Here is a 14,930-nt window from a genome sequence, read left to right on the forward strand (position 1 = left end):
GTCTGGTCTATGATAGACAGTCTATCAATTAAAATTCTTTTTAAATATGAAATACATTAAGCAGGTGTCTTGTTTAGTCAATGCAAACATCCATCCATCAATTTTCTAACTGCTTTATCCAATATACAGATCCAGCCCTTCAGAATGATAGGGGGATACTGCAGTACTTTGCAGTTCAGGTGCTGCGGAGTACCGAAGCTTTTTAAAAATACTCAGTTGTGAGACTGCACTACTTTGTAAAACCACCAGGTAGGGCAGTGCAAGCTTAACGTGGCATGTGGAGAATTTGGGCTGTTGCCAGAAAACGCCTGGTTTCGAGTCCCAGTCAATACTGAGGGACAATCTTTTTCCAATTATAGAATTTAAGTAGTATACTGTTTAGACTTTTATTAATTTTAAACTGTGTACTTCAGCATGTTAAATAATAAACTAAAAAGTAGGTATATTTTATAAAAGCAAGATTGCTCAGTTGGATATATAAAAAAGAGCTTATTATTATACTGTAGTTTGTGAACGTGATGTGCCTCTTTCAGGTTTACATCCACATAGAGAAAATCCAAAGGTAAATTTTGGTAGCAGAAAATAAAAACAATAGTATAATGTAATATATGAGGTGCCGTTTAGGCCTTTATTTAAACTTTACCTCTCATACACACATTCTCCATTTTACCTCTCACACTCATATAAAACGCTCTCACACTCTCCATTTTACCTCTCGCATACACACACGATGCTCTCACGTACACAGAAAACGCTCTCACATTCACTAGTTTTTCCTCTTACACACAAAACACTCTCACATTCACTCCTTTGCAATGTGAACGTGAGAGGCAAAACTACTGAATGTGTTTTTTTTTTACAGTAACTGGAGAACAGCCTATCAATATGTTCAAACCATACCATGACAGTGAAGACAGACGTGTTACACCTTTAAATGAGCCAGTGACTGTTGTTTACTATGTTTTGTGGCTCTGCAGGAATTTTTCTATAAACTGAACAGTTATAGAGGAGTCACGTTGTGTATCACCTCTTTTTATATTTGTAAAAACGTTCCAATTTAAATGCAATAAGGAATATATTACTAATAATAATAATAATGAATGACCATGGACAAGCTGTAAACCAAAGAGTTATAGAGAAGTCTTGTCTTTTCAGCTTAGAATTAACCTTTAGAGCGATCCTTTTGGCTATATTTTTTACATAGCTGGATGCATAAAAATAGTTTATAATTATAGCTTGTTGCGAACACAATGTGCCTCTTTCAGGTTTACATCCGCATTAAGAACATCTATATTTTGTCTTAATACAAATTTCAGCAATGAAAAATTTAACTTTAAATTTTGATTCATAAAAATATTTCACACATACCGTACTGTTGTGGCTTTGAAACCATACGGTATCATACTGTATATACAGTATATTTACACAGTATATATGAATACACTGCTGATCATTGCCGTGTACGCTAATGTTTCGGCATATCGGTGGATCTGACTACATGGGATTCACATGTTTGGAACGGCAGGAGGTGAGACCCGGCAGGGTGGGGCGGAGTTTTTTTTTATTATACTATTATACTATGAATGAGACCCTGAGGCATTAAACATTTGTGAGGGTTCAGTGCAGAGAACGATAGTGAATAGCAAAATTTCAAATATTACCAAATGCACACCTATACCATCACATAATGAACTGCAATACAGCATGGTTTAAAGATAAAAGTTATACTGTATAAGGTTATAAAATATATAAGTAACCCATGCTTATAAGATAATTAAAGTACTAATGTACTGGCTTTAAGTTTATGTAAATAGCACTGATCAACTAAAAGAAACAACAGTAATCGCAAATTTAAAGTAATCAGTTAAAATAAACATGAAGCTTGCACACAAGAACAAGACCACTCTGAGATGCAGATGCTGGGTTGCAGGTACTTGGGCAGGCAGCAGGGAGAAGCTCATTCACTAGCTAGATTCATCTCATGATCCTAGTCTGTTCCGCTGCTAATTTGAAAATTATAGTCAATCAATTGTAGTTAATTTGCAAGTTGTGTCTTCTGTTTGGCTTATCCCACTCTGCTCTTCTTCCATACGAGACCTCGTCAGCCAGACTGAACCACAAATAAGCCAACTTACGAATGTTACATTTGCAGATATGACGACCATACTGTATATGGTAGTTTGAATTATACCTCAAGGCAGATTTAATAGCTGTAGGTTATTATTTTGATGGGAAGGAAAACAAAAAACAGAACGTGTCTACATGCAATACATTATGTGTACATCTGAAAGAAAATGTAAGAAATGCATATATAACCCGTTGCTTTAAACCTTTACCTTTGGAGCTTGTTACACCAGGTACAGTTGAAGCCAATTTGTGATGTGACACAAGGGCCGCAGCTTGTGAACTGGAGGCACGCTGAGGGGGAAAGCAAAGAAGAATTTCAAATTAAATGTAAATGATTGTTCGGCACTGGAATAAGAGCATTGGTGTGGCAAATAATGTGGCAACTAATAATACTGACTCAACTTAATTTCATGAAACAGCCACTTCCACAAGCTGCTGCTGTCTGGCTAAGCATTGCTCTAAAAACATCCCATACGAACTTACTGGGAAGGGGCAACATCTCGACGGCAGAGAGGTTTGTGATTTTTGTCTTGGGAAGCTCCACGCGGTGATACTCATAGATTGTCCTTCTGCGAACATCTGTTGAAAGGAGAAAAAAAATCGTGCTGTACTGTACATGAAGCTTGAGTAAATGGTGAAAGTAGGACAAGAGGTCCCGAGAGAAAACTGGGGCAGGCAGATTTGGGACAAAAGATATTTGCTGGGTTTTTTTGCACACAAAACATCCATTTTGGAACTGGATATTGAGTTAATTAGTTAATTAGTTTATGATGATACACCAGTATTCTCTCCACACAAGATGAGTCACTAATGTAATGTACTGTAGATGGACAGTATATATTTGTATAGATACAGTAATGTAAACTGATATTTTTTAACAAAAGAAGATGGTGTTGCATTCTAACTTCACTGCCCCCAGCTTGCCATTGTATGTATTGCATAAATGTTATTTTCTGCTTTTATGTCCTCATTCAGGGTTGCCACTCGCTATCCCAGGTTTCAAACCTGCACTGACATCAGGGAGCCAAAAACCCTGTATGGTTATCCTCAAAGATTGCTTTCAATTTGTTTCTTTTCTCTCACATATTCAAAAATACAGAATTCCTTCCCAGGTGACAATGGACTAATTACCCACTTTTTAATTCAGTCCGAATGTCAGTTCTTTAAGTGGAAGATCTGCAAGCCGAGACTCATTCAACCCAGTCCTGGCAGCACCTATCAAACTCACACCTTCTGTGAAAACTGCTGAGCACAGTCAAGCTCTGTCACAACCAGCTACCCTTACAGCTACCCTGGTCTTCAGATTTAGGTTTTTATTAGATGGTTCATTGAGGAGTCATGTATGAAAGAAATTTTAGTAAAACATATTAAAAAGGGGCGGCACAGTGGTGGAGTGGGCAGCATTGCTATCTTCCAGTGCTGGGGCGCTGGGTTCCATTCCAGACTTGGGGTGCTATTTGAGTGGAGTTTGTATGTTGTCACTGTATGTGTGTGGGTTTCATCCAGGTACCAGGTACTCCTGTTTGCTTCCACAGTCCAAAAGCATTATAATAGGTTAATTGGCTTCTGGGAAAACTGACCCTGTTGTGAGTGTGTGTGTTTCTGCAATGGACTGGTGTCTCATCCTTGGTGTATCCTGCCTTGCACCTGTTGTTTGCTGGGATAGGCTAGAACAAATGGATGGAAGGATCATATTAAAAAACCCATTAAAAATCTATAATGTTAATGTATAACAGACTGTCAAAGAATTAGAGGATACTATTTTATAAAATCTGTCAGCTACATTGGTCAGCTGTTAGAATTACCTCAAAACCAGTTTTGTGGTATGAATGACAGGTAAATAATGGGCTCCTGCATACAGTAGCTCAAACAGAAGAAGCACACATTCAGAAAGCAGGTTCAATCCTACTATCCAGACATCACCAAACAAACTGAGCTATGCATTCAGCAAGCTGTGTCCAGGCACGCATCTGTCTGAGTGCTGCTAGTCTAGAGTGGGCGTGAGCCACCCAGGGCATTCTTGGCCTCTGTGCATCAGTGGCCTCTATGACCATTTGGGTGCCACAGAGCTAGCAGCCCCTGAGCAAGACAGAAAGTCAGTGAGAGTTGCTTTACAGCGCCAAATGACACTAACCCCCTTGTAATGTACCAAGGAGGTCACAGTGTGTAAAACAAGTACTTAGTTATCCCTCCTTCACATGTGGATAAGAGAGCTGTGATAACCCCAGTTGAGTAGCAACAGCAGGTTTAGAATTTCAAATATAGAAAACAAAATATTAAAACAAAAATCTAAAAAATCTTTAAAAAAGAATGAATATAGGAATTGTTGTCTCCAAAATGTATATTAAAACAGGTCATAGAAACAATGTACTGTATGACAATATTCTCTTTTTAAAGATGTAGAAAACAAATTGCAGAGATAGAGCAATTTATGAAATGCCAGGAAACAGATTTATGACTGTTGTCCATAATGCTACAAATGAAGCATGAAACAGAAGCAGGGGCAGGCTGTCAGTGCTGCAAACAGTGAAAAATATTCTCGTGGTTTTCTCTGTTGGGAACACAGAATGATACTGGTCACCCTGGCAATCTGTCGTTTTTATATCTTCCTAATTTATCACCCATTGCACAAGTGAGTGATTTTGGTTACCATTCTGAATTATATTTTTGAATGGTATATTTCTGCTTGCATTGGCTGGGAAAAAAAAAACAATTACTGTACATTTTGAAGATGAAAATACAGCAAAGAAAGGGACCCGTTCTGCAGTCTGATAGTATACCTGTTTTTTTGTGTGCAAGTGTGTAACTCATTCTTTGCATATTTTTAGATTTGAATTGAAATTTGAAGTATATATTTTATATTTGAAATTTAAATTCTTCTTATTTTGTATTTCATTTCTTACAGTGTAATAAAATATTACTATTTTATCAAATCATTTTTCACTGCAATGCAATTTCTCCTTGTCTGTAGAATTGACTAAGCGGTAATCAGAGAACAATGGCAGGCCAGCATTTTCGTTAGTGATTCCATCTCACAATAATATTACAATTTTTTAATGGCATTAACCTGATTGAACACCTTATGTGCTTTTATGCTCTTTGCAGTCATTGAGACCCATCCATCTATTTTCTAAATACTTTATCCAATTCAGGGTCGTGGGTCAGGGAGGACATCAAGAAGAGAACACCATGACCGAATTGTGCAGTAGTTGACCTGAGACAACAACTGCTCAACCTGCCCAAAAGTCTATGGATTCCACATTGGTCTTATCAGTCAGCATTTGGTTAATGGAAAATGGTAAGCCTCGAGCGCAGAAAACTTATGACTGATCAGCTACCGTAACATCTTCCCAGATTTTGCAAATACCAGTCTCATACAAACTGGTGACACTAATATAACATAATACACCACAGATCATCCTTTAATTCTTAATTAGCTTGTAAATTGATATAAAACAAAAAGTACTGATAAGGGTTGAATGCTAAAACTGGAGTTATATAATTAGTAGAGTACTACAGTGATTTGTGTTAGGACCACTGTCCTTCTTAATTTGTATCAGCGATCTGCTATAGATTCTGATAAAGTCAGCCAACTAGTCCTGTTCACAGATGATACCAAAAAAGGAGGATTACCAAACACTTTAGAAGTAGCAATGCAACTTCAAAAATACTAAGATAAAATTCAAGTCTGAGCAAGCAGTTGAAGCATGACATTTAATGTGGACAAGTACAGAGTGCTGCATGTTACTACAAATATAAAATGGGAAACACTGAGCTTGAAAAGCCTACAGTACATAAAATACTTTCACGCCTCATTGTCTTCCTCTGGATAACGTGGCAATGCAATATTAAGGCAAAACCAACATTAGTATACAGTATGTAAAGCAGGGGGTGCCCAACCAGTCGATCGCGATCGACTGGAGTGCTTGCCAGTCGATAGATCGTAAGAATGTTTGGCAAAAAAATAAATGGGCTATTTGACTATTTACTTTTTTCAATAGCCGAAAAAATCATTCAGATCTGTGCATTTAATGCCATACATTTGACTGCCCTTGTGTGTGTTTAACCCTTGTCGAATGGGTTGTAAAGGTCTCTTTGCGAGTGCTGGCTGACACTGGAAAAAAGGCCACAGGAGCTCCGTAAATAAAGAGTGTTGTGTGTGCTGCCCAAGAACGTTCTCTTGGTTATTGCCGCGTGAACCCCACATTTGCTACAGTGCATAGTGGAGCGAAACAGACTGGCCGTGACAAATTGTTTGATAAGCAATCAGTCTGATAAGTTTGATTGCCTATTTGAGTTGTACTGTTTGAGCGAGAATAATGAAGCAAAAAAGACCGAAAACTTACCATTACCATAAGGAATGGGAGCATGATTATTTTTTTGTACTTTCAAATCTGAAAAGCTAGTGTCTACGTGAAATATAGAACGACATTTCAAAACTGCACACAAAACGTGTGATGTGGACTTTCCCGCTAAAAGTGAGTTACAGAAAAGAAAAGTGGAAAAATTAAAATCTGAACTAGCAGCAGTCAGTTTTCACGAGGCCTAATACAAGAGGGAAAACGGCAATCATCGCATCGGTCTGTGTGAGCCACGTCCTGGCGTAACACAAGATGTCCTTCAGGGATCAAGAAGTAAAAAAGCGTTTGCTGAGGGTGCTGACTTGCTGTTTGGAGAATTCAAAAACAAACATTTTTGGCAAGGTTCAGACAGCTGTTGCCTGAAATCAAAGAGTTTCTCAAGTCGTCTAAACATGGTGAATATGCCCAAAAAGAGGATGACCAGTGGCTTCTGGATTTAGCATTCCTCACAGACTTGACCGAACTCCTGAATGAGCTGAATGTCAAGCTGCAGGGACAAAATAAAAATGTAATCGACATGCTCAGGAGTGTCAACACGTATATGAATATACATACATATATGATATATATGAAGGAACAAGTAATAGGTTTATTCCATGCTGAAAAAAAGAAAAAAGAGAACACAACGTTTTGGCCGTGGAGCCTTCTTCAGGTGTAGAAGAAGGCTGAAGACACCTGAAGAAGGCTCCACGGCCGAAACGTTGTGTTCTCTTTCTTCTTTTTTTCAGCATGGAATAAACCTATTACTTGTTCCTTTGCAGCCTACGCATTCTGACGCAGCTACCCACCTGATATATATGAATATATATATACATATATGATATATGAAGGATATATATTAGGAGACTCAGAGACCGCTTCAGAGAACATGTTAGGGCTGTGAAGATGAAAGATTTCTCCAAGCTCATAGTTTCTCATTTCACCTCTGATGGCCATGATCATACTGATCTCTTCGTCTGCATTCTCAAAGAAGGGTTTCTTAACTCCTACCAAAATTATCCTGAAACTTGGTTCACTCCTTCCCCCTTCTCTCAATGACAGACTTGTTTTCTTGTACTTCTCTCTTGTCATTTGTAGGTTTCGTTTCACACCTCTCCTCACCTCTCCCCTGCTCCTGCCTCCTCCTCTCTCCTGGCTTTTGTTTTCCCATGCTATATTATCTTTGCTGACTGCCCTATCTTTCTGAAACCCGAAGAAGGCTCCAAGGCCGAAACAATGTGTTTTCTTTCTTCTCTTTTCAGCATGGAATAAACCTATTACTTGTTCTATTGCAGCCTACGCATGCTGACACACCTACCCACCTGAACTACTTCATTAGTATATGTAGTTAAAAGTAATACATTTTAATTTAGAGATATTCTGTTACAATTGTCACCACATTATATTAAACATAAAATTATATTTATAGTCTGTTAGCAGTCAAGAGAAGAGGCATTAAATGTCTTCCCAGGCTTGAAGGAATGTCGATCATAGAACCATACAAACACAGAACATAGAAAGTGTTCTATGAGAAAAAACCAGAACTTTTAATCCTTAACATGGCAGACTAAAACACCTGTCAAATGAATGGAGTGAATGGATATTTCCAGAACAAATAATAAAATATGATCCAGAGGACGCAAATGAAATGTGCATTTGAAAAGAAATTATGCACTTTTTCACAAAGGGTTGTTGGTGTCTGGAACAACCACCAGCCTTGGCGTCAAAACGGACACCTTGGCTTCTTTCAAGAATATGACTGGATGAGTGTCACGCCCTCTGCAGCCAGAGGGCGCTCCTTCTCTGTCCTGTCTCTCATTTCCGGTTCTTTGCTGTCCTTCCGGAAAAAATATATATTTTCATTCTGCCTTGGTTCAGCATTGACGTTTGGATGTCCTGAGACCCGCCTAGCACCAGGTCGCCCCACGTCCGCTACCTGAGGGCATACAGTAGGTTTCTATACAGCATTTCCTGAACAGCTGAGCCCGGGCTAACCCCCGTCTCACCGCTACGCATAGGGTCTTTTCGCTCTCCTGCCATTCCACGGTTCATCCTGTCCGACATCCGTGACAATGAGATCCTCACATCAATTTGTTACTAGAAAGCCCATGAACTAGATGGGCCAAATTGCCTCATAACTTACATTGTAGTTTATTTTCTCCTCATGCTCCTTTTGGCAGCAGGAGAAAACACTGGTAGGAAGAGACATAGTATTCTGTAACTAGGTTAAAACTTAAAGAATGAAAAACTGTGGGAATGCAAAAATGATTGTTTTCTTTAGGGATTAAGACAGAAGTGAAACAGTGTATTAACCTTATATAAAACAGTATTAGCAATTACACAATTACAGTGTGTGGGGTAGTGGTCAAGGCTCTGAACTTATTATTGTAGGATCAGAATCTGGGTGAGGCACTGCGATTGAAGCCTTGAGTAAAGTACTTCATTTGATTGATTTAAATACCCCAGAAGCATAAATGAGTGCAAATGTAAGTTATTTGACATAAAAATACCAAATATATAAAGTGGGGAGGAGAACAGGTGATAGAGCAAATTTCCAGCAGCAACTTTAGCTTTCCCAAGAGGATTCCAATCCAGGTACTGACCAGGCTCACACCTGCTTAATCACAGTGGGCTGCCAGCTGTGAGTTGCAGGGTGATGTAGCTGGTGGCATCAGAAATGCATGTATTATGATCATCCTATATTTCTTTTAACAGTGGCCACACGCTGCAAGGATCCCCTTTTGATTAATGTTTTTGCCTTTGTTAATGGCAATTATAAGAGTTGCTAGAAATTCTATGAACTTGTTGCAGTTATGATTTATTAATTTAGTTTTAGTATTCTAAAACTAAGGGAAGATATACAGTATATATATTTTCTTTTCTTCTTACATGGTTGCTGTCCCAAGACTGAAAGGGAGGAACAGTTCTTAACATCTAGACTGTAAAAATGCTCTTTATTTCCACTGATGGAATTTGAGAGAAATTTCATTAATATTGTTTCGGTCATTGTACAAAACCATTCAAAAACGTTTAGCTTGTCCTTTGAAAAGTCCTTGCTGTCCTGCTGATCTGTCCATTTTCCCTTATAAAGGAAATTCAGTCTGAGAGAGCTGTGGGTTATGCTGTTGTGGAATTTCAAAAGAAGAATCAGAGAAAATGAACTGATGCAGCAATCAATATGTTATTGACGTTCATCATAAGTATTAGAGAGCTGATCTGAATTCCTGTCAGTGTTTACACTAATGTTAGGAGTATGACATTTCAGAGAACAAAATTTGAAAGAAAGGGACAGAATTTCTATGAGCACTATGGACTCAAACTAAATTCCAAGGTTATGTTGTTTTTTTCAATTGCTCTAGGGAGAGGGTTACAGAATTTCAAGTCTCTGCTATGTACTCTCTTTTTTTCTGCCCTAGAAACCTCCTTTAAGCCTATGCATGTTTGTATTACTCACATTATTACCTTTTAGCAATATTTAAACAAATACAGAAAAGTGTATATATATATAATATATGCAGCATAACAATAAAATTCAGTGAAATGTTTATGAAAAGCAAATTCTTTCCAATGTACCCACAGATGAGGTCATCAGAAATTATTATTTTCCAGATTATTTTCTGCTTAATTATCTAAAAAAAACTTGAATAACATTTGAAATAGGCATCGAGGCTTCAAACATGAATATGAACATGTTTCTGCACTGCATTAATATTGTCTTATCTACCACACTTAAATATGAATTTCACTCTGTGTAAAAAAAATGTTCACAAGGCTAGTCATTAAAAGAAACTTTAACCATTTCATATTTGGCATGGATAAGAAGATGATTCCCGTTAGCAAATATGTGTAGATACATAATTAAATATGTTTTGTGAAATCCAAATATTTAACTTCTACTTGCTGTAATTAGTAACTGTCAATACTAATAATGGGTGGCCTAAAACAAAAATAACTAATAGTTCCAAAATAAATGTGAACAATAGCTTCCAATAACAGAAACTCCAAGATGGGGAAGATAAGATACTCTTTCTTTTTTGTCTGTATCTCTTACATACAAATGAATGCAAGTCTCTGCATTTAAAATTTAAATCACACTACTCTGAGCACTTTTAATATTTCACCTAGTCATTTTTGAACAGCATTATGTAGAAGAAAAAATGTAAATATTGTAGAACAGCCTGTTGTCTTGAAACAGGAATAAAATTCAATAAAAAAGTGGAGTTTGTTCAATTTGTACTTTCTTAACTTTTTTCTTCCTTTTGGGACTACAAAATAAATTAAATCCAGTTAACCTTAAAAATTCCATGCTGCAGGTTGGTGATTTGGGACACACTGCATTGGAATGGGTCCAAGGGGAGAGGAAAGCTCACAAAATAAATGCACAGCCCATGGTAAGATGTTTCATTTTTAAATCTTCAATTCATTTCCAGTGGTGTCCAAAGAAAATCTTTTCCCCTTCTGAAACTAGTCACATCTTATAGCTCAGCTCAGCCCACTGAGAAAATGTTACAGTACTTGATAAAAATCCTTTTAACTGTTTGAAGAGTGCAAAGCTCCACAGAAAACAGATCTAACAATACATTCCCCAATTGCACAATAAAGAGCAGTTCCATTATTTGATATGTCTGTGGCAAGAGAAATTTGAATTGAATGCCTTACTTACACTGTGGCACCACAGTATATCCACAATTTGCAGCTTGTGTGCTAACTAAACTGCACACATACCTTGGCATATAACCCTAATCAAACTGTTCCTGTGAAATATAGATTGTATTTTAAGGCTTTTCTGCTTACATATACAGTAGGAAGGAGAGAGTGCAATAATGGGTTAGATCCTGATTACCTTTGGAACTTGTTAGGGGAGTTTAGTCTAACGTGTAGTGGCAATGCTTATTAATAAGACAGAATTAAGTGTTGCTATGCTTTTCCCAGTGAGGCCCATCTCTCTCATCTCTGTGGTCCAAGCCACAGAGAAGCCATTCATGTGGGTGCACTGATTTAGGGATGTTTGTCTTCCTGATAAGGAACAGTTCCCCTGGTTGAGATGCTATGCTACTGCATCTATCATGATGCTAACCAGCTATCATGATAGATGATCATGAAGAAGGCTCCACGGCCGAAACGTTGTGTTTTCTTCAGCATGGAATAAACTTGTATTTATTACTTGTTCCTTTGCAGCCTACGCATGCTGATGCAATTACCCATCTGAACTACTATCATGATAGATGTCCACTCTTGGCCTGGTTGTCTAGTGAAACTCTAAGCACATCTGGGTTATGGTCCTAGAGTCAGAGGTCATGATCAATCATTCCTCACGTTGACCAACCAATCAGGAACCTGAAGGGCGTGGAAACCCCAACTGCCCGGCAAACTCTTGACCAATCACCAACCGTATTGTCCTCCAGTTAAAAGGCATTGCAGAGAGCTCCAAGATTGCTCCTCTGTGTACCCTCACCCTCCTTCAGACTGCAGCAAGACTTAGTGAACTGCTAGCAACCACTGGCATATCCGCCTGATCAATGGAGCAATATAGTTGGACGTTTGTCGACATCTGAATACATTTATTCAGAGGTAGCTGCTACGCCGGAAGCAAACCAAATTTCATCCCCCCAGAGAGTGACTTGCTCTGACCGCGCAGTCACCTCTGCACAGATTGACTAGTTCAACCCGAGGCTAACTAGCAGGTCTCTGGAGAGTAACAACTGTCCGGTGTGCAGCTGACAGAACACTCTCTCCTTCTTCCCACAACTCCGAGCAGCAGGACTGGTTGGGCATCGGGCCACGAGACCTCGGATTGGATGCCGCTTTGACTGAGCCTGTCACCTTTTTATTTTAGCAGCTTTCAGTATTTTGGAATCCATGCTTAATGATTGATCACTTTCTTTGTTTATTCTTAAAAAAAGCTTAGGTTTGTTTTTCACAGTCTTTAATTTGATCAATTTATATTGTAAAAGAACAAGTAATAGGTTTATTCCATGCTGAAAAGAGAAGAAAGAAAACAATGTTTTGGCCAAAATGTTGTGTTTTCTTTCTTCTCTTTTCAGCATGGAATAAACCTTTTACTTGTTCCTTTGCAGCCTATGCATGCTAACGCAGCTACCCACCTGAACTACTTCAATTTATATTGTATGTTAATAAAACTGGAACATGTTTCTAGAACCTGAATAATGCTATCAATCTTGACTTTCGAAAGAATGCATAAGAACAAAACATATGAGAAAGTATACTCCTGTTAAATAACACACACTAGCAGATTCAATTAAAAGGATCTTAAGTTTGCACTTAAAATAATCTGTAGTTTCAGCATTCCCGATACTGTCTGTAATGGAGTTCAACTAGCACAAAGCACAACAACTCCAGCATTCTCCAGCCCCAGCCGCCTGAAGTTGAAATCTTGGGACAGATCTGCACTTTGTCAAATCAAGAAACAATTAGGAAAATATGAAATATCTATCCACTGAGGACTTAATATATTCTTTCTTTCTCTAGCCAGAGTTTCTATATCCCATAAATCACATTACTGTACGATGTGGATGTACTAAATATACATGATTGACTTGAGCCAGCAGTTCATACCTGGATATTCGTTTTATAGTATATTCGACAAAATGCTGCCAGGAAGCCCAGCCCATTGCTTTCCCCCTCCCTTTTTACTGCAACAAGAGGAATGCTGAACTCCCACTGGCTCTTAAGTCAATCGGGTCCAGTGTCAAACCCCAAATCAATCATTATTCTTCACTATACAGAAACTATACAGTGTCCATCAGGGCTCTGTTCTAGCTTGAGTTTTGTTAGTATCAATATGTTAGTTACCAATGTGCTAAAAACTCCATAGATATGAAAACAGCTTTCATTTCTAAGATGCCCAAATGTATGTTCATATGACCCCTAGCTTTACTCAAGCATTCACACCTCTTAGATAATGTTATAATGTTATAATTTGACAAGATCAAATTTATGCTGACTATCTCTCCTCATGAACTTTGCAAATGTATTTGATAATTGATGGTCCTGGAATTAGTCCAGGTCATGTATCAGGTCAGGTATCTTAAAGTTGCTGAAGCTCATTTTTGCAGTGCTGTGACGGTCTATTTTGTTCTTCTTTGTAACACTGTATCTGAACACATCTCTCCCAGTCTGAGGCACAAAAATGAATACATGTTATTCCAGGCAAGGTTATTTGAAAGCAATGCATGCTGATGCAGACCATCTAAAATGCATGAGAATAAAATCAACCATTTTAAATTCCTAATACCTTCTCCCTGCGGATGTAGATTAAAATTCAAAATACTGCTGCTTGAATGGTTTTAAGGGCTTGAATGATTTGGCTCTTGTCTACATACAGTACCATAATCGTGAATTCACTGAACTGATAACACCTTATCTAGTACACCTAGTTTGCACTCTGCAAGGTTTTTGCAAGTGTCAGATCTTTCAAGCCAGTCAGCACTTTTAAAACCTGTCTTATAAGTCACTTTCATACTTAAAAGCTTTTAATTATTTTCATCTTACTGCATTAATTTGTACATATCTTTTTTGTTTGATTGCTCTACTATAAAGCTTTGTTGTAAAGTCCCAAAAAAGGTGAGGTACTTAAAGTAAAGGGTATTATTAAAACAGTGTACCTAACTGTTGTTAATTTTAAACACAATAACATTTAGATTAATAGAATGATAATAATTTAGGTTAACAGGATGTACCATGACAATCACAATATCTGCATAAATGTAAAAATTAAAAAGCTTGTTTTAGAACTTAATTGTGGAAATTTGATGATTTGGGCAAATTGTGGAACAAATTAGAGCAGAGTGAAATTTGAATAAAAAATTATACTTTAAGAGTTGGAAGCATTTTCTACTTACTGGGTATTTGCTGGATCCTGTGGACGACCACAAATGCATCTGAAAGTCCCACTTTGACAGGGTGATTTACCGAGCTTATCTGTGTTACCATAACTGGAATCTGAGAGAGAACATAATGAGAGCATAAAGAGACCCGTCTAATTAAGAACTGGATTAATACATAAACAAAACGGATGCTTTCCAAGATTGGAAATGACAATGGTATGACTTCCTGAAACACATACAGCATGGTACAGCATTATTAGTACATAAGTTAAACATGCCTCCAGTTGAAAGTTGTTTTCATGGGTATCAGACAGTAGTGGTTAGGGCTCTGGAGACTCAGCTGGAGATTTGATGGGGAACTGGGATCAAGTCCCCACTGTAGACACTAACATATTCTTGGCTTTTTACCATGATGTTTCCAGCTCACCCAGCATTGCTCAGGATAAGCCTGAAATAGACAGCTTATTCTTGTTGGGGGTAATGTCAAGTTTGCTTAACCCGACAGAGACCACAGTTAGCTCTGACCTTTCATACTATCCAGTGCTCTTAGACATTTCCACTGAATTTAATCATGTGTTGTATTTTTAGGGTGTGCAGTAGTAATAGTGTTTCTTGC

The 14,930-nt window shown here is 37.9% G+C and overlaps 1 protein-coding gene across 1 annotated transcript in view; it reads right to left on the bottom strand.

Moving 5' to 3' along the window:
* Positions 1-14,930, bottom strand: part of LOC148832880 (plexin domain-containing protein 2-like) — a 208,039-nt gene that overhangs the window by 45,345 nt on the left and 147,764 nt on the right. The window contains exons 7-9 of the mRNA XM_088919330.1: positions 14,330-14,429; positions 2,611-2,706; positions 2,337-2,418 (exon numbers count right to left, since the gene is read on the bottom strand). Coding sequence (XP_088775456.1) covers positions 2,337-2,418; positions 2,611-2,706; positions 14,330-14,429 — 278 coding nt within the window. The remainder of the gene's footprint in view (positions 1-2,336; positions 2,419-2,610; positions 2,707-14,329; positions 14,430-14,930) is intronic.

Source organism: Atractosteus spatula, chromosome 6 (genome assembly GCF_055471065.1).
Source record: "Atractosteus spatula isolate fAtrSpa1 chromosome 6, fAtrSpa1.hap1, whole genome shotgun sequence".
Lineage (NCBI taxonomy): Eukaryota > Metazoa > Chordata > Actinopteri > Semionotiformes > Lepisosteidae > Atractosteus > Atractosteus spatula.